Below are 26,519 nucleotides of genomic sequence, written 5' to 3' on the forward strand. Positions count from 1 at the left end.
AAATAAACAACTCTGTTGAATGCCTCAATTACATAAACACAAGCAAAATAGTAGTCATTCAGTCTGAATCGGCCTGGCAGTTACCGCTCACTGCTGTGGGTGTGCGCTTTGTGCTACTGGGTTAGCCGCCGAACAAGAGTCTGTTGTCTCAGGGGGAGTGTACTGGAGTCAGCGAATCAATATCATTGCTAACTGTATCCAGCTACTCCATGTTTCATTCGCATGTAAGGAAATACATTATCGCAATGAATGCAAAAGACAGACATGTCTAATGTTGGTACTCACAGCTGTCAAGCTAGCATGTTAGCATTGTGAAACTATTGCTACACTTTCTCTGCCATTCTTGTACAACTAGCTCACTTTAGCTTTAACAATATATCTGCCCAGCCTTGTTGAAGACTAGGGTCATGAGCAACGGGTGGAAAGGCACAGCGTGCATGGATAGGCATGCAGATAGGTCAATCTATTGAAACAAAATGACTCGTGGGCCTTATTATAGACCTGCAACAACAGATACCAGATTGTTTTCCAATTTATTGATTGCCCTTGGGATGTAAGGGCAAATATAACAAAAAAAACCCCACTCTACCTACTTTAATTCCATAGGCATGTGCATGTGTACTGTGTGTACATGTAGGCCTGGCTGTCGCCCACAGTGAAAATGTGGCATTTTGGTATTAGACTGTATATACGAATCAGATACACTTTCTCTTTTTCTTTCTGTTTGACACATAAACAAACCCTGGCCAGCAGAGACTTACAAGGTAACGCCATGCCATGCGTCACCATGCTGTGTGGTGCCCCACGGCGCGGCACTCCAGTCGATGAGACAGCATGAGGCACAAATCAATATGGATTAAAACTCTGTAAGGAGCTATCCACTGACTCCTCCTCACTGCGCTTGGAAGGAAAACAGAAACACTTATTATGCTGGATTGCAGATTGGATTGTTCTTTCTTTTAAATCATACAGGAAAAGTGAAGAGTGGGAGATCAACTAGCTCTGGACTATGGGCCATCGTGATGCTGAAGAAAAATGCCTGTGCCACGCCCGCCTCTTGCCACCTGTGGGGCATATCCATCAAGCTGCTTAGCGCGCTGCATGATGGGGGGGCTGGAATCAACACCTCATTCCACCTGCCACACCTAGACTGAGAGTCACACATGAGCACACACACATGCACAGGCACTCATACGCACACAGTGACAGGCTTGGTGGTAGGACTCAGCCCCCATGGCAGTGGTGGGCTTCCCACAGAGCTCGGCAGGACGCCAGAGATTATCCTGGTGCTTGCAGACAGTCCCAGAATGTTAATCCTCAGCCATCTCTTCTGCTGTATTGTTAAATCTGGATTTTCCTCTCAATCGCTCCTCCTCCTTAGCGCCCCTCTTTCTTTATCCATCACTCTCCATCCTCTCCAGCAATCCCCCAAAATCTCCCCCACATACCCAGACCCGTCCTCTTACTATCATCTGCTTTTAACTCCATCCTCTCTGCTCATAAAATCTCTTGATCCCTGTTTCCTACTCGAAAGCGACAAGGCCACATCCCCATTCTCTCTTATCCTTTCTTTCCGCTCCCGGCCCGGCCCTCGCTATCAGCCCCGCATTGATCTCCTCATCCCCCAAGAAAACAAAACACCAATCAGCTTGTCATAATCACTCTGCTGGGGGAGGAAGCAGTGAACAGCAAGCACAGCTGCTACATGTTGATGGGGAGACAGTGGAAAAGCTAACAGGGCAGCAAAGGGTGAGCTGAGTTTGTGTGGATGAACATGTGCTGGATGTGTTCTATTTTTAAAATGCGAAAAAAAGAAAGAAAGGTTTATTAACTATTTCTAACAGATTCTATTCTGTTAATGATGATACTGATTCTCATTTCTTTTTTATTTGTCTGCTGGAACAATAAAGTGACAGCTGCTGGAACAGTTCCTTCTACAAATTACAAAAAACAACCTCTGAATGATATCTGGTCTCCCACAGCTTTCCTCTGCCATTCACTCTGATTTTCTCTCATAAAAATTGCCCTCTACTGCTCGTACTTTTTTTACTACTTGTCCCACAGGGTTTTTCTTCAGGACACCGTGGCTGCTAACTTCTAAACAATAAATGTATTTTGTGATTCGTCAGCAGTCTCCAGACCGTCGCACTCTGCTTTGTTGTCATGCAAAACACATGGATTGCAAACTTTATGTCCTCTGCATCTCTCCACCACAGGAGATCTGGGAGATCCAATATATCTCCAGCTGAAATGTTTGCTGGGATGCATTTAGACCTGACATTAACAGCTTGAACCAGAGCTTTTACTTTAAATTCACTCTTAAATAGCTTCAAAGTTCGACAAATCATTTTTAAATTCAGTGAAATATTCCAATCCAACACGCCACTATATATGGCGTCAGTGAAATTCTCAGTGCATTTACACTGTTAAACATTTGATAAAACCAATAGATGCTCCTCTCCAGGCAATATTTTTAAAGATCACAACAATTCAAGGTGCTCCATATCATCTATACATAATGTGATGTGTGGTATTTGTTGGGCAACAAACACGATTCATAGTACTTCACTCTTAAAGCTCTTCTTTCTTTTCATATTGTGAACACGTCTGACAACATTTCAACTGATGGTGTATTCATCGTTTCTATTCTAATATCTTCTGTGTATTGCTGGTCCTTGAATCTCCTCTCAGATCCCTCTCTATGTATTGTGGAACTATTGAATAAACAGCATAGTTGTCAGTTAGATACTGGCATGTCTGAGCAGAATAAAGCAACAGGAATACACTATTGTATTGCTGTGTGCCTATTCTTATGCGTATGGTTACATGTTTTGAACACTATATTGTGGTTTAAGATGGTTTGTTGCTGGGAGGATCTGAAAGACTCAGAGTCTACATAGCAGCTCTGTAATGCTGTACTTATGCACATTCCTTTGGGCAACATGCAGACATCAGCATGCTAGGCCCGTAACAACAATGCTTAGCAGGTAACTCCTACCACGGCAACCCTCTTAGTTTAGTTTGCACGCTAATGTTTGTTAACTATAGTAGTAATTAATGCAAACTGGAGCTGATGATGGAGTGGATATCTGTACCAAATTTCATAGCAATTCAACCAACAGTTGTTGAGATGTATGGATGGAAGCTGTGGACAAACCAACAGACCAACTGGGATACCGACACTGCCATCACACAGACATTTGGATACAGGTGGAATTTCACAACTGGATGTAAACCCCTTAATGATCACGGCAATCTAAACATTATGCATGAAGCTTCTTCAATTCTAACTGACTGGTGGGGAGTCCAGGGCATTTATCCTCTTGCAGGATCGTTTCACATCTTTGGAGTCATTGACCCAGCTGGCCATCATGTGAGTTGTTAGGGTTACATGAGTCATGGTATGAATGGGTGTTAAGCTTCCTTGGGAGGGATCTCTGCAGCGACTCACGTGATAATCGACAATGGTGATTTTGATGGTGAAACCAGTATATGAGTAGGGCTGGGCGATAAAACGATAACAATATGTCTCGCGATAGACACGTCATCAATATCAATAAAAAATGCAATGTTTGATAAAACATACTCAATAATTTTTTTTTCTTCGTCGGAAGAAACCTGAAATTGCGAAGCAAAGTTGGTTGCATGAACAAAGGCATTCGCTCTCAGGTAACCGAGCAACGTAGGGAGTAATCGCTAATCAGTGAGAGAGACATGCTAACACGCCAATCATGTAACATTATCAAGTTCGGTTGCGCCATCTCGTTGTCTCGTGTTTGATGCTTCGCGAGGAGTGAGATGAGAAATAGAAAGTGAGCGCTGCAGCGAGCGAAGAAATCGTCGATAGAACAGGGAAAGTCAGCTCGCCAGTATGAGTTTTTTGGATTTTATAAGTCGGACCGTAGTCAGACCAATGTGGTCTGTGACTTATGGAAGACCGTCGTCCCCACCAAGACCGGTAACACCACAAACTTATTTAACCACCTTAGCCGCGCTCACTCTTTGGAGCGCAGCCGTATTTGCCAACGTCCGCCAACCGCAGCACCACCGTACAAGCAGCAGACCACCATGCAGAGGTATCTGCTTCAGTGCCTGATGACAAATCATCTGAAAGGCACGAAGACATAACGGAGGCAGCGCATATCATATCGCTAAAGACATGCTTCACTGAGCACTGAGGAGAAGCCAGGTTATAAACATCTCTTACGTGTACTTTTTTTTTTTTTCTTAAACACACTTGCAATAAAAATAGAATTGAATAGTTCATGTATGTTTAGAGTAAGAAGAGTGATTAAAGTTGTTCATATGTCTAGGCTGGTTTTATAGTTCAGTCAGTGTTACTGCACTGTCTATCATGTTTGTTTGTTTGTATGTTACAGATGTCAAGTCTACCTCAGTTTCTGCTATGTTTCCAAAACACTGCATATATATGAAAACATTTTATTCACCAGAGGGTGAATCAGCTTGTGAACTTTCTGCACTAAACCTGCAGAAAAAAAGTTCTCAGGTTTCTCTGTTTACATTTATACATTTTTCTTTTTTTTTTTTTTTTTACATTTTTTATTTGAGTGTTTTCCATGGTTGTGTTGACATTTCCTTTCCTTTCTGCCTTGATAGCTTAGGGGATTATAATCAGAGGAAGGTTCAATTTAAAATAAAAAAGTTTAAATTGAATGTATTTTTCTCCTGATCCTTATTTTAAATAGGTCATAAAAAATATGAATAATTATCGATATCGACCAATATAAAACACTTATATCGCAATAGAGTTTTCAACCATATCGCCCAGCCCTATATATGAGTTAATAATGGTCAACTGATGTGCAAGTACTAGCTGTTATTTGCACCTGTGTAAATCGAGCACCAACATCAATGCCTATCTGGCAGCTCAGAGGATTGATGATGGTGTAGCCTGATGTCCTCTACAGCCACTGGTGGGTTATATATCATTCTCTGTACAGGTGACATGTGACTTGGTTGATAGCTCAGTAATTATTGTAGCATATTTTGTACTTGCTGTCAATTTAAGAATTATGCACAACCTTACTTCATATGAAATTGTAAATATGTATATCTAATTTTGAAAGAATTTTATAAAAATGACAATTACATTTCATTGTGTAAGCCAGAACTCACTTCTTACAAAACGTGAGTAGTCCTTATTTCAATTTTGAAATAAAAACTTTGAAATAAATTGAGAAACCCTGTGGTGTCAGCCAGGGTAGCTCTTGTTGGAAAATGGATGCTGGTGAAGAGCTAAAAAGTTAAATGTTCCAAAAATGAAATACTGCTTTAATAATTGCAGAGGTGGTGGTAGGAGAATGAGAGTTCTTGATTTGTGCAGTTGTCAGGCTTTGGCTATTGATATTACTGTCTGTTCTCTATCAGTATCAGCGATGAACTCTCATTTTCATTGTCTGTGACACATCTTCAGTAAAATAATTTGCAGAGTGCAAAGTACATATTCTATCGAAAAGCTATATCTAAAATTACTTATTACTTATATTGATTCTTAAAGGAACTGTGTCAGACTATAGTAAAGGTTAAGATGTTATTAGTCACAGTAATTGTACACTGCATATCTGCTCTGTTGTATATAAAATGTATTTCAAGACTTTCATTTCAGAGGAAGTCATGAATATTTACTCACTGGAAACCAAGGAAACTGTGCATGGTAAATAGTACATTTCTGACATGTTTCCATGTACAGAAAGTAATGAAATAAAGCATAGAAGAAAATTAAATGAGTAAATATCAGATGGAATAACTTTGCCTCATATAAGTATTCTAATTTAACCAGAAGAATCAAAGATTTCTATTAACAGGAATTGGAAACAGGAAATCAAAAGTGTCAGTGTCATTCAGCTCCATCATTCATATACCATACATGCGTGCACTTTATCATCTACTTTTTATATATTGTATGTATGTGTGACTTCACCTGCCGTCAATGTGTGTTCTGTAAAAGGTGAATTCAACTCTTTCTATCTATTTGAAAGTGCTCCAAGATCCCAAGCAGACAACCTGTGCTCTGTTATCTCCTCAGGTCTTTGCTGTCATGTGTATGAATGCTTTACTACCTTTCTATTACTTTAAGTTTGTGACCTCACAGATAATATCTAACGTACATAATATGTGCAAAAAATCCAAATACACAAACCCGATGGCCTAAGGAATAACCCTCACCTGCATACACACAGGTCTATTTTCCCTCTTTTCTTCTACACACTCTCATTTACACCCACCACTCCGATCCTGCTAATGAAAACAGATGAAAACTCCACAGCCCAATAACACAAACATTAACACTAATTCACGCTCATAGAGACAAACAATCTCCGAGACACGAGTAAATACGGCTGACTTTCCGATAGTGGAGGAGGAAAAAAAAAAGAACCCTTTGGGAAATTTTCTTTGATCAAGTGCAAAGAGATTAACCAGTTGGACGTGTGCTAATGAACAGGAGATCATAATGAAAGGAGCTCGTAAATGTAGATGAGGCATGTGAAAAAGAACAATGGATTTGCCTGGTATCAGATGAAACATGCGAGTAATGTACAGAACCCAATTATTTTACTGTCCCTTTTTCCACCTACCGCCAATATCCTGACAACTTTTAACAATGGACTGGAGAAAATCTAATGTTTCGATTGCAGACATGTGAATATTACAACAATTACAGTAATATGTGCAATCATACTTTCAGAAAGAGCAAGCCTTTGAACTGACTCGGATAATGTTATACTCTCTCAGCTGGAACCCAGTTAGAAGCTATTATATGGTGTGCAACAACTTTTTTCATAAAAACATCAACTTATGGACAAAATAGTAAATCACACAAGGACAAATACAGCAAAAAGCACAAAAGCACATCAAACACAATCACACACAAGAAGACAGGCCTATGCTGGGCCGAGTGATCTAAGCGGAGCCACAGTCAGACGTGACTTACTGATTACATAGTCTCCAAATGGATCATCATCCTCCTCATCATCTAGGTAAGCTGGAGGAGAAGGAATTTAGGAAAGAAAGGAAAAGCAGGAGAAAAGAAACAAAAAAGATTGTGACAAATCAAGAAGGCAAGCATGAGAGTAAAAAAAAACCAAAACAAAACAAAGCAAAGCAAAGCTGGACAAGAAAAGCACAGATATGTTGAAACAAAAGGAAAACTCATACAAATCAGACATGGCTGGAAAACAAACGAAAACCGTGAATGCAGCCTTCTGCCCTGCCGTCATCCCCTGCATTGTTTCCTCATTCCTACTCTCAATCGGATACCTCCAGCCTTCATTAGGAGGCAAAGCGCTGACCATTAAAGTACAAAAGTAGTTTCAGCACCATGCAGAGGAAAATATGATCACTCATAATTGGCTCGAGAATTCTCAATTTGCTCTCAGTGCTCCCCCCACTCTCTTTCCTCTCTCTTTCTCTGGCAGCTCTGAGATGGCATGAGAGGCCATTACGGCTAACTAAATTCCCTATTAGGGCGGCAGCATAGTCGTCAGCAAGTTACAAGTCCGACGCCAATGATATCACCACCCCTGTGACTCTCTGTTACCTGATAATAATACTGTTAGTATGGGTGGGCCCTCGCTCACCAAGAACACACAACAAGTTTTTAGCCCCTTCCTTTGAGCGGCTGTACTTTTTGCCCCGGGGAGCTGAAATTTGCCACAGAGGTCAGGTGTTTGTGAGGTTGGCTGTGTGCGTACGTGGTTGCAGCTTTGCAAATTCTTGCATGTTTGAATGCCTTTATTGTCAGCTTTATAAGAAAATCCCTCCCTCATCTCTTCCTTTCCATTTATTCGGCCTTCATGTTTTCCTCTTCTTCTTCGCCTTCTCTTCTCTCGATCACTCCGGGCTCCTTCTCTTTAATGTGAGTTAGCATCCATCTGCTGTGATCAATATCCCGGGCTTTTATTAAACAGTGCTCTTATGCATCTGCCTGTGTGTGTGTGTGTGTGTGTGCGCGCGCGCACCTGCCTTCCTGTGTGCATCTGTCTTTGTGTGTGCGTATGTGTGTTATTGGCCTTCACTTCAGTATCAACTGTGGTCCAACAATGTCTTTATTGAGTCACACAAAGAGGGTTGTGAATGTTTATTTTTTATTCATAACGGCCTTTGTGTGAGTGTGTGAGCATGTATGAGCACTGTGTTCAGTATGTTGAATAGACCAATCTTTATTGATCCTGACTGCAGGGCATTTTTCAAACCCTGGGCTTAACCCAGAGATAGACATGTATACAGATACACTCCGCATGGGTGTGTGTGTCTCTGTGTGTATCTCTGTGTGCATCCATCACTACTGTGCTCATTCCGGCATGTGTAGCTCTTGCTGCATGGACAAAAAGTCCTTGAACCAGTGGGTGAAGTATGGAGGCGTACATGCACGCACGCACACACATCCACACGGTGCACTCACAGTCGTGTGTGTTTGTGAAAGCCAGCTGTCAGTGCTGCTCTCACACACCATTCATCACAAGCTACTAATTCTGTTAGACCATTGTCGAGCCTTTCGCACCCCACGTTGCTCTCTGAAAACTCAATCAGAGGCTAATGCCCCCAACCCTCCTAACAGACACACACACACACACACACACACACGCACACACACACACGCACACACAAGCTCTCACTTTCGGTTTCTTACTCACACACGCTTACAGAGACCCTGAGGGGACAGCGGTGGTCTTGGGGGACCCCACCAGTCTGACTCTATAAGTGTTGCTTGAATTTGATAGACAGCAGCTGCATGGAGCAGGTTAGTGGCGTTGAGAGTGGCTGCGGTGGGGAGAAAAAGGGGTCTTACAATCACTGTGTGACCTAAAATTACAATCTGTACTTCAAAATATAGAGTACTTTTTATTTAAAATCAAAATGACCATAATTAACCATTATCTTAATTTACCTTGATTACAAGACAATCCTTTCAGCGCTCCTCTTCTAAATATTCTCTAAACGTATCGACACATCAGCTGACTTGAATGTCGTTGATTTGGTTTGATTTATGTTGGGATTCTTGTGGTACATAAAAAAAAATAAAAGAATAAAGAGGACAGTGCGGGTGCAGGCACTCTGCCACCTGTGCAAGTAGATTTGATTAGTTAATCAGGAAACACTTTGCCCAACAGGGCTTTTATAAAACATAATTACAGCTCCAGCTACCAAAGAAACTTTTGACAGCAGATGTTTTAAGGGGCATTTTGAAAGTTTTCTGCTTTGTCAAAGAGAATTACCATAAAGTTTAAGCAACATAAATATAATAACACAGACCAGCTTCTCAGGATAACGCTGAAGGAGCCAGTGAGGGCAATTGTACATGCCCAGACACGGGGCAGGGTTCGGCCGAAAGGCCAGACTAAATTTAGCGCTACCTTTTCATTCTCTAATTACGAGATTAATACATCCTGTCACATACGTCACAATACTACCCTATGATTTATTATCCAGTCGACCAGATGGAGAGATTGGGCCAGAGAAGGAATGAGGAGAGGGAAATGGTCTGAGAGCAGTTAATCAGCATGCATGTGTGATTGGGTCAGGCCTTGACTGCAGGGTGTGCAGCCAGTGCGTGTCTGTGTTTATAAAGTCATCCACGAGTAAAGCCAAAATTTACTGACGGAAAACAATGTTGAGGTTGAATTAAATTCTGCCCGTTTCCTTAACAGGCTGCTATTTAATGAGAGGGAAACAGAGAGACATATGGACCCCACACACAAGCATGTGTCGAGCACTGGACTGTGGATTGTGGCCATAACGTCTGCCCTGGGCTTCAGGTTTAAATCAATGTCAAAGCCTGGTCTTATTTCATCTAATGCATGTTTTAATCATTCTCCCTCCTGATCAATGCAGTTTGGATGCGGCCATCAGCCACTGCTGGGGGACTTTACAGGCGCTTCTATTCTCCTGCTTGTGTTTCCAGACGGACGTTTTACGAGGCAGTGCACAGTGTGACAGTAAATCTCTTCCTCCACTTTGCCAAAATGAAATCTCCCAGTGCTGCTCTCTATGCCCATATTTGTTTGTCTCACTGTGTTGCTTGTGCAAATGAAACTTGTATTGGCTCTGCCAAGTCAACGTTCTAGTCTCTTTATTTTAATAGTGTCTGGAAGGGGCAATAAAAGCGAAGTGTCTTTATTCAATATTCGACAATAAAGCTGGATGTAGGGAAACTTTGAAATCCCTGAGTTGCATTTAGGAAACTAATTTAAAAGGCTTTACATACTTGTCGGTAATTGGAATTCAGCAGTAAATGAAAAAGCAAATGAAAAAATTATTTCACAGAGTTTTAGTTTAGAAACTGATTTAACAGGTGTCAGAGGTCTGCAGAGGAAACTGCCACACAGGTGAACCACATGACTGAATGAGTGACTTGTGCACATGCGCACGAGTCTGGGGCCACTGATATCTGCTTCTTGTTGTTTGGGTGGTTTGTTAAAAGTTTTCAAAGGCTTTAAAAGTAAATCTGTGTGGATGCACGCAAATCTATGTTCATATTAGCCGTGGATAACTCAATATTCTTGTTTATCAACTGAGAGCCTATTATCATATTGTATTATCGCTGTTTTACAAAACTCAGCTGTCGAAATTAATTATTTAATGCAGCTTGTTATAACAAAATAATTCAAGCCCATTGCGCCCATAGCTGAGATGGAGACAATTATACATGCAAATATTTCCCCCTGTTTGATAACTGAATTCCATTTTAAGAAATCCCTAAACCACCTACTCGTGCTGCTGCCAAGCTTCTGACCAGGTCCTCCAAAAGGTCTCATCTAACACCAATCCTGATGTCTTTACACTAGCTTCTCAAAAAAACGCAGGATCCAGTTCTAGATTCTCGTAATTACGTGTTGAGCTGAGGATCTGAGGTCCTCTGATCAGGGTCTGTTGGCTGTTCCTCATTCCAGGCTCAAAACAAATGGAGATTGTGCTTGTGAAGTTATAGCTCCTACTCTTTGGATCTCTCTCCCATTGGACTTGCGATCTGTGTTTGTTTCTCTGTCTCTTTTGTGTTTGTCTTCTTTTTTGCTAGAAAAATAAACAATTTTTAGAATTATTATTATTATTAATGCAGTGCATGTGTGTTCACAAGAGCTTGTGTCTGAATTGAAATATTGAATCTGTATGTGTATATATGTGGACATATCATACAAGAAAAAGATCGAATCCATGATTCCAGAAGAATATATATATATATATATATTCCCCAGCAATGGTAAACATGTTTACCACTATGGTTGGGCACTATGCTTGTTCTAATGCCTATCTATTGTACAAATCCTCTCTAGATATATTTTTATCCATTTCTCCCTCTGTTGAATCCATGCACAGATGCATACTCAGTCATGTTTAGAAGCACACCGACATGGTCCTATACTGTATATACTGCATCTATGCAGGAGTTCAACTTAAAAACACAGAGCTGTTTTTAAAGTTCTCTATGACAGTTATGCGAGTTGTTGTTTATGTTAGGTGTATATGTGGTGTTAATTGTGTTGAGACTAGCAAAGGCACCAGGCACCCCGACTGATGACTGCTATCTATCCAAAAGATCACACTCTTTAATTTGTTATCGACTCAGGTTTTGTTTTGTTTGTTTTTCCAGACATTTCAACTCCTCCAGAATCAAACATTTAAAAATAGCACATGTAGTTAGGCAACTTGAAATATGGGAAGAAAGTCTTGCCAATTTGTAACATATTTTGGAGTTGATTTATTGCTCAAAAGGTATTATTATTAAACAAATAGACAAATGGTAGATATGAGGCAATAAAAAGCGGCAAATTTATCCATCAATTACTCTGCAGTCAGGCGCTCAGCTGACACAAAAACTAGCTTCTGCACACACACACACACACACACACACACACACACACACACACACACACACACACACACACACACACACAAATAGTACTTTCCCTGAGATTTGTGATATCTGTCACCATTTCTCTGGGCTTTCTATTTTGGTAGTGAAATCTGCAATAGGGCACGCGCACACATTCATCCACATGTATGCTCATGCCCTGAAGGGGAACCCTAGACCCTTAAACTGACACCTGTCAGTCAGGCTGGCAAGCTGTACTGACAGGAGCATAACAAGGGATGGTGAGAGGCACAGCACGAGCGGAGAGAAGACAGAGGAAGCTTGAAAGCTGAAGAAGAAAGGTGGGAGAGGAGGGAGATGAAGAGGAGGAGGAGGAGGAGAAGAAGCAAGAGGAGGTGAGACTTCTGAGGCTTGTTAGAGATGCTGCAAGATGAGAGCCATGCTGTTTGGTGTTTTAGCACGTCACCGTCTTTTTGATTTGTTAGCATGTGTTTATGATGTTGTTTCTCTGTCTGCCTCTGTCAATCTCTATTATTAGACCTTCAGATCCTCCTCCTGCTGTTTTGACACTCCCGCTGCTCCTGTTTCACACTTCTACACACATGCGCAAGGTTTGGGCTCATACACACTCTCACATCCATAGACAGACAAAATAGCATATAGACAGACAATGACAGACTCAATGACATATACATGCACACACTTGCAAATTCAGCACCCACACTGCTCGGGGCGCAGTGTAGGTCTGGTGAGAGTGAAATTTTTCCTCTGGGTGCTTTGAGGTGTGACGCGCCTTCAGTATCAGATGTTCTGTTTGGAGGGAGATGCAGGAAGGAACGGAGAGATTTCCTCATTCAGAGCAACTAAGTAACTAACGAATTGACTTGATCAGACACACGCTCACACCTGGTACTTTTATCAGGCTGCCGCGGTGCTTCTGATCTCTTCATGCAGGCAGAGGCAGCAATGCCTGATCGAAATCTCTGGTCTGTGAAACTATGAAGACGAGCCTAAAGGTGTGAGCCCACGGTTCCTAACCCCGAAACACCTCTATAGAAAACTTTTGATGTCTTGAATTGAATTGAATTGACGTTGATTTGACACATGTTCTGCATAATCATCCCTATGAATTTGTGAATGTGTTCTAGGAGCACAAAAATATCCATCAATAACACTTTTTCACAAAGTTTCTTTTTGCAAAGTGAAAAAAAAACCCCAACAACGTTTGATCCTCTCGACAATCAACACAGTGACATCATACTGCAGGCAAATGATTATCACAATATGGTGCTGGATTAATAAGCCAATTTTACAAGGTCTGGAAATGCCGGCGACAGAGCGCTCAATGGCGTACTCCTGGCTCTGAGACAGACAGAGCGAGAGCGGTGTCTGCGGCTGATATCTGCGGCTGCAAGATTAGCTTGGTAATTAACCGCAAAGCAATTATCGGCTGATGGGATGCGAGGTGCGTCTCAGGGAAGGTGTTTCTTGACGTGTTTAATAGGTGTTGAGTAGTTTGATCAGTCGACAGAAGTTGTCTGTGATTCGGAGGATCGCAGTCCAACAGAGGTTGATCCACAGCTGATACGTGCGGCTGCAGAGAATTCAATTAATTAGACTGTTGCTTTTCCTTCCATCCACTTTTCATTAACCTCGATTGACACCTCGGCGAAGCTTGTGCACAGGTTTACGACTGCGTCTGGATTAACAAGGAAATGGGAAGTTTGTAATAAACAAAGTTGTCACAGGATGGAGATTCCCTCTGGGAACATCACACTCTCACGCTAGCGTGGAGATTCGAAGAAAGGATGCACTTGAATAGTAAGGAACAACTTCTCGCTGCATTTCTGTGTTGGATCACAATAGTTAAAGTTCTCCAGATATGCTGTCTAGAAAATCCAAAAGACTTTTTTGAAGACTGACAGAGCAGTGGTGAGATATCAGCAGATAAGTGGTGTAAGAAGGTAGAGTTAGAGGGCTTTGGCTAAGTGCTATTGATGAAAATAAGGATGGCTCTCTGGGGGGGTGCAACCACTGTTCTTCAGATCAGAAACAGACTCAATCCATAAATCCAGCTCACTCGCAATTCATATAATGGCTGTCTGTTTGAGAGGTGGTTGAAAGATTTTAACAATATCGACAAATGTGTGTAAGATATACATTCTCACTCACAATCCCTTTAAAGATCGCCTATCGCACTTTATCAGCCGGGCGTATCTTCCTCTTACTCACTCTCAAATCAATGGGTCTGTACTTCATATATACACCCTGTCAACCACATTTTCAAGAATCCTTGGTCCTACCTGACTCGTCGTCAGACTTGTCATTTTCGGAGTCGGTGAGGGTGAGGGCCGAGTTCTCGCGACTGGACACTCCTGAGCTCCGGCGGGACTTCACCCCTCCTCGTCCGGCCCACAGCTGGATGGCTCGCTCTGGAGACAGTGGGCCCTCCGGGTCCGAGTCGGCATCGGAGCCTGCACTGAGGGAGTACCCCCTCTGGAGGAGGCCCAGGTCGGGACAGTAGGGAACGGCAGCAGGGTGCGGTGGGGGCGTTGGCTCACATACTCCCAGCTCAGCCAGAGTGAAGTTACCCCCTGCCAGAGAGAAAGTGGAGTTACACAGGTGGAGAGTAGAGAGTGATATAAGTGAAAGAAGAAACGGTAGACACACAAACAACTGTTTGCACAAGCAAACGCACACGTGTATCTAGCAAACAAACCCACAATCACACACAGAGAAGCACACTAATTATGAAACTATGGAGGCGGAGGCTGAAAATTGGTCTTTGTTGTGGCAGGCAGGAGGGGGAGAGATGACGCAGCATGAATCAGTCACAATCTACAAACTAGCTGTTGGAAGGAATATGTACTGGCCTGCAGGCCTGTTAAGGCTGGCTTAGAAGGCCTGCCTCCCTCGCTTTACTTCTCCGCATTGGCATTCATGAGATGTTGATGTGAGATCAAAGAGCTGTTCACTTGAGACCTTTCAGAGTGTAGTGGAGCTGCTTTTCTGCCTTCTGGGTTTGATCATCTCCCCACCTAGTTGCCATCACACACTGGACCCCAGGCTCACTGAATGTACTGCAGTCTGCTGCAGTACCAGCCGCGCTGCCTAATACTCTCCCCCTCAAGACAAACCATCTCGTCACGTCCAAAATAAATATATAAAATTATCCAAATTAAAGCACATCAAAGGAGATCAATAAACAGTGCTGCAGCCCAATTAAATCCAAGCTGAGGAAAAAGCAATTAAGGAAAAAGGCATGCTCAACCAATTTATTCTCTATACTAATTAAAAGAGTATTGTGGATGCAATCGCTCACCATCAGCTGTTGGGGTAAAGGGATCGGGGGAAAAACAGTTGTGATTCACTTCATTAGCAGTTTGTGAGGGAGGGGAAAGGAAGAGGCGAGTGAAGAGAGGTTGGCATTGTGGTGGTGCACTGTATGAATCAATGCGCTGGGAATCACACAGCTGTGTGACTGGGTTAACTGTGACTCATCAGGCGTACGGACGCAATCAGAGAGAGAGGAATTAAACAGATGAAAATCGTCTGCTGGATCTTCACGGCTCCTCTTCACAGCCTCTGCGAAACTCGAGAGTTGTGCTGAAAGTAATGAGGAGAGGGAGGGCCTGGAAGGAAACTTAGCCAGGGAAGTGGTGAGAAGCTCTATACTTCTACTCAGACAAACAGATGGACTGGACTGTACCACAGGCAAGTGAATAACTCCACAGGTGGTTTCAGCCTCTAGGCTACAGCTTGCCAAGCACCCAACCAGCTACGAAAGGTACCCAAGCACTGCAAGAAATCAGGGAATATTACCATTCCTCGTCTTCTTTGCCTCTTTGTCTTTTCCTCCCACTTAAAGGATGACAAAAGGAACCTTCTTTACTATACATAACACTAAGGACTTTTAAAATCTGCTAGCAACTTACGCTACAATACTACGGTATATGCACAAAATCTAACTCTAGTCGTTGATCCCATACCTGAGATGAGGTATCGTAGGAGGACGGGAGAGAACTCCAGGAGGCCTGAGAGAGTAGAGCACATGGGTTCTGTAACATCAGTCAGCAAATCATCCTGAACTAAATTGCTCGCTAGAAAAGTGTCTACTCCACGATCACAGTTAGGATTAGTCTTTATGCAAATCATCCCATCCAACCACAATGACAATAATAGGGCCGCAAACACATCTTCTAGTCTGAACAAAAGCTACGTGGAAGCAGTTACACAACATCAAAGTGCGAATGCGTGCATGTGTGTGTGTGTGCTTGCCACACATATCTAATGTTACATCCCACAGGCCAGCGCTCTGTACAATTAACATCCCATAACCAGTGATTACACATGCAAAATCCAATCACTCCTTATCACCATCAGCGGTAGACACAGCCCGATGTCATAGCAATCTACATGTACTCAAAGAAAGACGGATTGGTGCGACGGGCTGAAGCAGACATGAAAATCCATCTCAGTTATTCCATAAATAGAAAACCGATCGCATGTTTGTTACTTGATATTATGACAGATGTGGGGGCAAATGTGGCCCTGCATTCTAATCAGATCAATGCCTGTCACTTGGTACGACACTGTTGCTGTCATTGGCACGCTTAGAATGCATGTTAAAGTGTGTTTTGAACCTTGGGCAGCCCTGGCAGCTGCCTTGGGCTCCATACATCTGTCTGTGCATTGTGTGCATGCTAACTTACTATGTTTACTAACTATGTTTGTCCGTCAGTTGATCTGTGCATTCAATCTCTGCATTCTTCAGTGTGAATGTGTCGGACGATATATCTGAATTAGACCGTGCTATAGGGCGAAAGAAGCCAATCTAGGATGCTTCCCTGGATTCTTTTCTTTGACAGAGGGGAAAAGCAGAAGGAAGAAAGGGAGAGAAAAGCAAAGAGATTTGAATAGAAACACATGAAATAATGTATGTGAGAAGGCAAGAGAGAACAAGCAAATATAGGATTAGCAAATACGAGGTGTACAAGAAGTTCCTTAATCAGTATATGCTGCGTTCAATTCTAATGTAAATAGGGTATATTGAATGAAATAGCAAGAACAAGAAAGAAAAACACGTGCGTAACATACCTAACACGACTAAGAAGTGGGTTAGCAATGTTTATGTATATGTGTGCGGAGGCATCTGTGATGTCGAATGCTTCCCAGATCACTTTTCAGCAACAGAGCCAATCATAGAACAGAAGGAGGGGGAGTCACTATGTCAGACGCTTTACACGATAGAATGCAAGTCTGTTTTTCAGCGTGCACGGAAACTGAATGTGAGCTGTGCAACAGGGGACTGAATCAGTATGTGCGCAATCAGATTCAAATGAAAATGGAGCTATATTAAGTGAAATAGGAATACAAAAAAAAAATATGCTTAGGCCGCTGTTAACCCTGCATGAAATGATGACAGCAACGTCATTCACTGGAACGTCTGATTGATGCCACCATAAATCTTCCTCCCTCCTGATATTATAAGCCTTCAAACTCATGGATCCATTACTCTAGCTTCTCCAACCTCCTTCATGGTCTCACCAGTACTTGGAGCTGTATACCTCAACCAGTGCATTTTTTTTTTCAATGCAACAAACCACACACTGTATATTACATACAGTAGTCACACTGATTTACAAAGACACATTACCTGTTTGAAACACTGCATGATTAAAGCTGCAGTTTCACTCGCGTCTTTGCTCAGTCGGGATTTTAGTTTTCTGCACCTAAGATACATCATCATTTGCAGTATTCATGCACAGCACGTTGTTTCTCAGAAAAATAAGTGACACAGGGGAAAAAGAAGCATCTTGTTGGAACTCGAATACAATAGTGTGAGTGGGAATGGCATTTGCAGTGATCCATTAAACCACATGTACTTCCCTTGATAAAACTCATTATGGATGTGTGTGGGAGCGAATATGTGCAATGTGCGCTGTGTGTGTGAATATGAGTGTTTGTGAGTAGACAGCTTTGTGGGATAGAGGGGCCTATCATTAAAAAATCATTTGTGCTTGTTAGCAGTTTGACAGGCAAAGTATAGGCAGCAGGACTCTGTATTATGCTGGTTGACTTTCCTCACCCCACCGTGTAATTCTGTAAAGGATGTAAAACAGGCAGAACACGTGGGCTTCAGCGCCTGCAATTATGTTGCTTTTTCCAGATTCAATAGTTTACAGCGCAGGCCACCCTCGGACATAACATTTTGAGCGTTGGAGGGAGCGCCGATTCAGAACAAGTTCTGTAGTACTGAAGGAGTGAACTGATTTGCTCCTGGGTGGAGGCTGCATCAAAATCAGGGAACAAATGCAACTGTGCACGGTATGCTCCCCAGCAATCCCCTGAAATGGCTGAAATTACCGTTAATAACAGTAAAAGCCTTATTTTCTTTGTCACCGCTAAGAAAATGCTAGAATTTGTGGCTAATAGCAGCCAAAATGTGTCATTTCTTAATATTTTCCATTTTCATTTGCATCCAATTCAAAATTAATCTGCACTGCACTTTGGTATCCCTGAAAAAATGAATTTCTCCTTTGTGTTTTCTTTTCTGTGAATTATGAAGCAATAATAAAAAAAGATAAATACACATGCATATATTTGAAATGACAAAGTGGAGACAACACAGTAGTTAGGACCCAACTTTCAGGGGTCCCATTTTCCTGCTCTCCTGGGATCAGATCCCAACTGGAGCTGCTCTCCTGCGTCTGCCATAATCTGTCACGCTGTCTTTCCTCCTCGTGGCGCATTAAAAAAACAAAAAAAAAAAAAACCCACTGCTGCTCCGTGCGAAAAAAATAAAGGGGAGTGAAGGAAAGTGGGATTGTAAAGCTGAAGACAAGATGGGGAATATTACAGTTTTAGTGATTACTTACACACATTTCTCAGTGTCAGCTTCACTATTTCAAAGCTCTCCGCACAGTTGTCTTAACACACATGCAAAATGGCACGCAGCGGAATCTCATAACCAGAATGCTAAAAATCTCCCAAAAATATTCAAATGTACTAATCTCACCTCGTAACACTACCCATTGTTAATATTATTAGTGTTTTTTGAGTGTGCTCTAAATTTGCACTTTTTCAAAACACAAAAACATAATAATAGTAATTCCCATGCTGTCATCTCCAAATCAAATTCTTTTTTATTTAACACACTTGATTCAAACTGCTCTCTTTTTTCTTCTTTTTTTTTTATAAATATATATTTACCTTTTCTGTACTTCCTCATGTGAATTTCTCATTGGCGATCAATAGATTTATCTTGTCTTCCTGAAATACAAAAGCTGCGTACATGCACTCACAAGTGTATGAACAGGATATCGACTGAAAACACAGATATTGACAAATAATAGAAAGCTCTGAGCTCATCAGAGACTACAGTACGTAGTATGGTAGTATGGTCTTCCTCTCCGTCGTCTCGTCTCCAACCACGCACACACACTCCTCTCACTCTCACAGCCACTATTCATCCTCCATCAGACACTTGTCTATCTCTGCCCGTGTTTATGTAAATCTCCTCCGCCAAAGCGTCCCTTTCTTTGTATAGATAGTAATGAAATTAGAAAAAGAAAATTAGAATGTACACACGTGCGAAAAGGGGCTGCAGATACAGTCCAGAGACAATCGCCGGAGTCTTGGTGAGAAAATTCCTGAATTCATGCATTTTGAAAGACATGGTCATTGAATTCGTTTTGTGTCAAAGCAATGAAAAATGATCCACAGTTTAGCTCACACAGACTGCTGCTGAGCTCCACTGTGTGAAGAGGAGAAAAATGTTCTTCCTCTTAAGTTGATAAGCGGGGGGAAAAAAATAGGGAGCCAAACAAGAGAGTGAGGTGAGCCGGTGACGAAAAAAAAGGGGATCATAAGATGAGGCAGCGAAGAATGATGAAACCCTCCGTCATGGTAGGGAGAGAGACAGACAGAGACGGAGTGAGACAGACAGAGGAGTACTGCTTGTACCCGAGTGATAAGCCAACGTAGCGGTTTGGCTTTGACTTGAATACAATTTATATAAAAGACAAGGTTCAAGGTCACATTTGTCCATAAGAGTGAGAACGGAGTTCGAGGGATTGTTGTGCACCTATAATTACAGCACATACTATTATTACTCTTAAACACACACGCACACACACACGCACGCACACACACACACACGCGCACACACACACACACACACACACACACACACACACACACACACACACACACACACACACACACACACCGGAGAATACTAAATAAACATCTTCACAAATCAGGGTTTCCATGGTGATGAGGTGAAGTAAAATGAAGTGAATGTTGCGCGGGTGCATTCGTACACACATCAGACGTGAGGATGCTAATGAACAAAACCTCTGCAAGTGTTGATAATGAGATCACAGTCTTTGACTTTACATTGTTTTTTACACACAAAGTGCAACAAAAACTATTCTAACTGTACTTCGACAATTCTGTAGCCCACATTTTATATCCATTTGTGACACTGAGTGAAGGAAATAGTGTGCCCTTTGTAGCGAGGGTGTGGAGATGGTGGATTATCATGTGGCAAGGAGATTCATCTCACATGATTGAAGTTAATACTGGACTTTTTTCCCCTTTCGCCTTCTGCTTATGATCCTACTGTGCAGTTCCCCTCAGCTCAATGGAGCATTTTATTGTCTTTCAGCTCACTGTTTCGGTTTTACGGCCGCAACTTTAACTGTTTCGGTTCATTGTCGCCGCTCTCATCAGCCTCATTTCTAGGCACAGCAGGCAGATGTTTCCAGTGACAAAGCTCTAATAAAGCCACTGTACGTTACACCGCTCAGCACAGAGCAACAAACAGACAAAGTTAGAGAGTTAGATGGTGAACACAGTGGAGCGTTTCAAAGCTAAAGATGCAGATATTTCCCTCAGGAGCCGGTGCAGACCAAAACAAAGCCAAAGGTGAACAGATGACCAGATCCCAACGAATGCTAATGTTGCTCCATGTCTCTGCTAACACGTTCATCACAACAACCTAATAAGGTGATATGTAGGGTGTCAATGTTGTGGTTACAGCTCGTCCTGCTACCCTCCAAGTGACTGACAACAAGACAAATCCATGAAGGAAGCTTTAACATTATGTTTTTAGTCGCCCAAACTACATTATAGTTAGCTATTAACAACATATTCTCCTTTTGGTAATGACAACACATTTGGCATGCGCAGATATTGCAGAAAGTATTTAATTTTAACTTTGTCATTTAAAAAGGTTGTTGCTGAACATGCTCTAGTTCTTGATAATAGTTCTTGTATTTCATGTGGTCAAAAATAGTTTGGGCCTCTTAGCTGGAAACAACAACAATCATAACAATAAGACTTTTTTGTGTTTTTTCTGACAGTCAGCTCTGCTCGCTTGTCAGCCCTTATTTAGAGTATTAAAGGGTTTTAGGGTATTACTGTAGAAGTCTTTCTTTTCTCTTTGGTTAAATATCTTATCTCAGTCATCACTCTCATGACCATCAGATAAAATGCCTCATCCCTCAAAAGGGAGATTATTCTTTGACTCTTATTTGCCGGGATTAAAGAATAAAGAGGTTTGTAGCAGATAATACTGTCAGGATTAAAATGCCTTATCTTGACATCTGGAAACTAAACATGTGGATTTTGCTCTAATAAGTAAACAAAGTGTTAGCACACACTCTTACTTCAAACACATTAATTTACCTTAATGGGCATGTCAGGAATTAAGTTGCGGTTTGTTTGGAAATGAAAAAGAAATCAATTTTCATGTTGCACTTGGAAACAATTAAACTGAAATGATTGTTTTATCAAATTTGAATATGGGTGCGGATTTATTTTTCGTTTCATTGAGCGGCTCATCTCCTATCGCTGCTATAGCTTCTTTTCAAATTTTGTTGGCTCCCTGCTGTTCATAGTGAGTGAGTGGCAGTAGCCATGATTTGTTACAGCATTACCTACCCTGTGTGACTGACATGTCGTGACGGGATGACAGGCCACACTGACAGTCAACCTCCTGGGATTAAGTGTTGATGAGCAAAACATCCATTTCACACATGTGCATACACACATACATATCCCATAGCATGTGGCATGTCATTAACGCCACCATTAGCAGCGCAGTAACGACCTAACAGATATGCCCAAATAGGAGTGCCATGGTCAAACACTTCCCACACCTACCAGATGACATCCGTTCTTTTGGCTCCCGCCTGAGCCGGAGGGGCCCTTGCACCTCCTAATGAGGAGACCAAAATAGGTGTGACAAATGTCATCCATCCCTGGGCTAGTTTTACTCCTGCCCAGGGGACAGCAGTCTGGGTTGAACAGGACATGACAGGACATGACACAACACCATGCACTCTGGAGGAGGTCTTGTCAGTGAGAGGTGTAGCGCCAAGCAGTGAAACACCTCTCATCCATGAACAGTGGGCCAAAGTTGACTACATGGAGACACATGCCTCACTGTTGGCTTATAACTAGAACGCAGCACGTACAACCTACCAAGAAGCCAATCTTCAAATTAAAGGCTTTTCAGGAAAGCTGAAAACTTAATGCAGCTTAAACTAACCCCAAGACACACTTCAGAAAGGTATCTTTTTAAATACTTATAATTAGTCTGGGGATGGGACAGGGAGGTGGGATATCATTTGCACATGTTCAGTGTTGAGAGGTAAAGACCCCAGGTAAGATCAGTGAGGAGAGACTGCACTGCTCAGCTATAAATGGATATTTAGCAGTATTCACTCAGGAATACTGATATGCCACATTATGAATTTGGTATATAACATGTTATACTGCAAATATATTCCAGTATGTTCTTTAATACTAAGAAAAATGAGATATGAGATGTGATGGTGACATGATGGTTAAACAGTACAGGCATGTCTACACACATTGTCTTTTTTTGTAAGATTTTCTATGTGCTCCTTTTCATTTTAGTCTTCCTCTCCTGTTGCTTGTACGGCCCATTAAAAGCCTACTTTGGGACTGAAAAATGTCTGACTTTGGTGTTGTTATCTGCATCAATAAGACACTGTAACAGAGGGCAATGCACAGTGAAATGCTGCTACATCCTTCCACTTATGGATCTGACCTGGAGACACTGAAATACATGGGCCTAAATCAACACGCAGACTGCACCAATTTTCACCGCTATGTCTCATTTTCACTTGTCTCGTAACTTAATTGATATGATAACAGTCTAAATGTTTGTTTAAAAGCTATGGGAGCTTTATAAGAGATGTTTCCAAACGGGATTTAAACCATGGACTCAGCACTGAGTGGCTGGCAGGTTGCACAGGACAAATCAAAATTCTGGTCAACAGTTTAACCACCAAACTAACGCTCTGTGCAAGGTATATTAAATTGCAGGTAACCATGGCAACAACACTTCTGCTTCATGCTATCGTAGCTTCACTGGGAAAATGGGTTCAGAAGTTTGAAGATTTTAAAAAATGGATGACTTTTAGTTATCTTTTTGCCGGAGGTAAGTGGTACCAGCTGGCCACATTTAGAACGTCTGCAAGTTGCGTTACTCCATGATTCGGTCACACTGAACTCCCTTTGCAAACCTGAGGAGTCATCAAGTGGCAGGTTGTAATATGTGATGTAATATATTACATATTACTACTTACTGTCATTTGGATGTAATAAGTCACTTTATAATATTACAGTCTGCCTGGAGAAATGCATCACTGATTACAGTATTTCTGCATTACTCACAGCAAAGTAACCACAGAAATAACCTGGTCTCTATGATGATTGCTTTAAAAAAGGTATTTTTCTGACAAGCTTTAGCAGAAGCATCATGAAGCACGACATATATGCTCTGAGTCTATGCAGCTGTCTGCACCAGTCTGTTTCCCATTAATCTGTGTTTCCCCTTTAAACTGCACCCAAGCTTCTCCCTAACCCTAACCCGCCCGTCGGTGGGTTGCCCCCCAGGAAACACAATTCTATCAAGAGGGGAACCTTATTTGATGGGAGAACAGACTTTGACACTCATTGGAGCATCGCACCACCTCCTTATGCTTTAAGTTGATTTTTTTTTTTTTTTTTTGAGATTTGGTCAAATGTTTCATTGCTCCGATTGGTTTTAGGTCTATCCAGAGACATCCACCCCCATTTATAATGCCCCTTGATCTGGCGACATCAGGCAAAGTGTAAGCATAACATATTTTCATCAAGCTGTTTTGATATAGAATTTGTTAGTCGAGGAAAAGCTACTGTGTGTTGTCGCATTCTCTTTCTCTTTCTCCATTTTTGTTGTACATCGCACACCACATCATCTATTCTATCTATTACTTACATACAGTCCCATCTTCTCATCAATAGTATTTCTAATTTTTTATCATACGTGGTGAGTCTTCATCTGTATGGTAATCTGATGGCAATTGTTTGTTTACACATGCAGCAACATCAGTCAGGATGGCAAATTATTTGCATTGGTATCATTTCTGTCACGAAAGATCAGGACCAGCATCAAAACATACACTTGTATAAGAATAGTGACACAGACACACACACACACACACACACACACACACACACACACACACACACACACACACACACACACACACACACACACACACATGCACACACACGCACACGTTTAAATTCTGTGGCTAGGGAACATGTTTAATTACAGTCTAGGAAGCAAGTGACTCGGCTGAGAAAAAAAAAAAACACTTGATAACACTGACATTTACAATCTGCCTCATTTATCAAAAGCTGCCAAAGCAGAGTCAAAGAGGGTCATTACATAGTAAACATAGATTAACTCAACTCTCACAAAACCCACACAACATTGTCTAATAAATGATTTTTAGTCTAAGAAAATTGCAGATGTCAGCATGCATTTCCCCAGACTCTGTCAATTAATTGTCTTATTTGTTACCGGGTATTTGTGTGTGTGTGTGTGTGTGTGTGTGTGTGTGTGTGTGTGTGTGTGTGTGTATGCTGGGTGGGGTGGTGGTGGGTCTGTACGCATGTGTGTGGCACGGGCATGAGTGTCTGTGTGAGGAAGAGCCAGCATTGGTGCTAAATAGCTGGCACCTTCAGCATGCATTTCCCCGACCTCTTCCTATTATTTGTCTCATTTGTTTTCCAGTGTTTGCATGCGCGTGTGCGTGCACCTGTGCCAGCATGAGTGCTAATAGCTAGCACTTTCCCTTTCAGAGCACAGATAGGATTTGACAAACTCAGATGAGGTGTACTCTGAGGTTTGGGTGGATAATGTTACAGAGAGAATCTCAGGGGCACAACAGGTTCTGATGGACCTTAGTGCCAGGCATCCACTTTAGTCCCAAAACAACTGTTGATCATGTGCATGGATGATGCAGAGAAAATAGCAAGAGTGAATCTGTAAACTGGGCCTTTTTGACATGTACAGTGGCCTGAGTGTCAGTGCATGAATGCCAAATGGTGGACCAGATGCTACTCTGAGCTGAGTCCCCCTTAACACACCTCCTTGCATGTATTAGGGCCACACATGCAAACCCACACGAGACGCTTCCTGTCTATAAAAAATCGAATATGGGAACGGGGTGAGTGGGAGTGCATTGAGGATTGGAGTAGCTTAGAGTCGGCCCCAGGATATTCTTCAGCGACTCCTCTGCTCTGCTGCTGTAGCTACGGGATGCTTTTGAGTGTCAGCAGCTGGCAGAGACACATCATGCCAGCGAGAAGACAAAGATAAAGAGGGATCGGAGGAAGAGGGGAGGGATCACATTTAATCTCACCGCCATTTATTTTTAATAGCATGCAGCTGCTTTGTTCTCTCTTTGATCATCGGCAGTCCAGGTTGACTATAACCCAATGGAATGCAAGGACACACACAGGCATGTGTGCATGCATACACACAAGGTAGTATACAGCTACACATTCTGTATTTAATTTTTTTTTTGTGAATTTTTGTACTTTGCTGCCAATTTGTAATGCCCAAATCCTTATACACTGCGATTCTCGTCACTGTCTGCGGAGGGCTCCAGACAGGGCTGCAGACAGATATGTGCTACTTCTGTGACACATGGTGTCATCAGCCGCTGCAAGGAATAAGCTTCATCAGGAGGTGTGACACGTGGGTACATATACCCATGGCTGTGCATGAGCCCTGACTAAGCAGAAGTTGCCAGTGAAGCAACAATGACAGCAACCCTCACTGGCTTCCCACTAGCAAACACGGCCAATTGTGCTCATTGGAAGTCATCAGGAGGCACCACTGCCAGGAATCAAACCCTGGGTCTCTGCAGAGGTGGGAGAGAACTCGACTTCTGTACGATCTGTGCATCAACACACATTCGTCTGAATGAAATGAAGTCTGCAAAGGTAGTTTGCAGATTGTAAACACAATAAGTGATTTGAAGTGGTGAAGGATGCGATAAATCAGATTTATATACTTGTCATGCGGGTTCCTCTCATTCCCTCATGAAGTATTCTGCAAACATGTGACATGGGAAGCTTCTCTCTCTAGAGGGTTAGGGTTTGTTCCTGAATCTGGCTGAAGAGGGCACATTACGAAAGCCTGCTGCTGCCCTTCCAGATACTTGGAAGTCGTCTCTCCCCAAAGAATGGGGAGGACAGAGGAAGCAGAGGATGCTTCTCTGGGCTAAAGCTGCCTCTCGACCACTCAGCACTGCATTTTCCTTGCCATTTGGTCCTGAATACAAGCAATGGAGGCAATCATGCCAGGATGCGA

The 26,519-nt window shown here is 42.2% G+C and overlaps 1 protein-coding gene across 1 annotated transcript in view; it reads right to left on the bottom strand.

Annotated features, from left to right (window-relative positions):
• Positions 1 to 26,519, bottom strand: part of tenm2a (teneurin transmembrane protein 2a) — a 205,346-nt gene that overhangs the window by 121,664 nt on the left and 57,163 nt on the right. The window contains exon 3 of the mRNA XM_070962078.1: positions 14,134 to 14,424. Within this exon, the coding sequence (XP_070818179.1) occupies positions 14,134 to 14,424 (291 nt within the window). The remainder of the gene's footprint in view (positions 1 to 14,133; positions 14,425 to 26,519) is intronic.

Source organism: Chaetodon trifascialis, chromosome 5 (genome assembly GCF_039877785.1).
Source record: "Chaetodon trifascialis isolate fChaTrf1 chromosome 5, fChaTrf1.hap1, whole genome shotgun sequence".
Lineage (NCBI taxonomy): Eukaryota > Metazoa > Chordata > Actinopteri > Chaetodontiformes > Chaetodontidae > Chaetodon > Chaetodon trifascialis.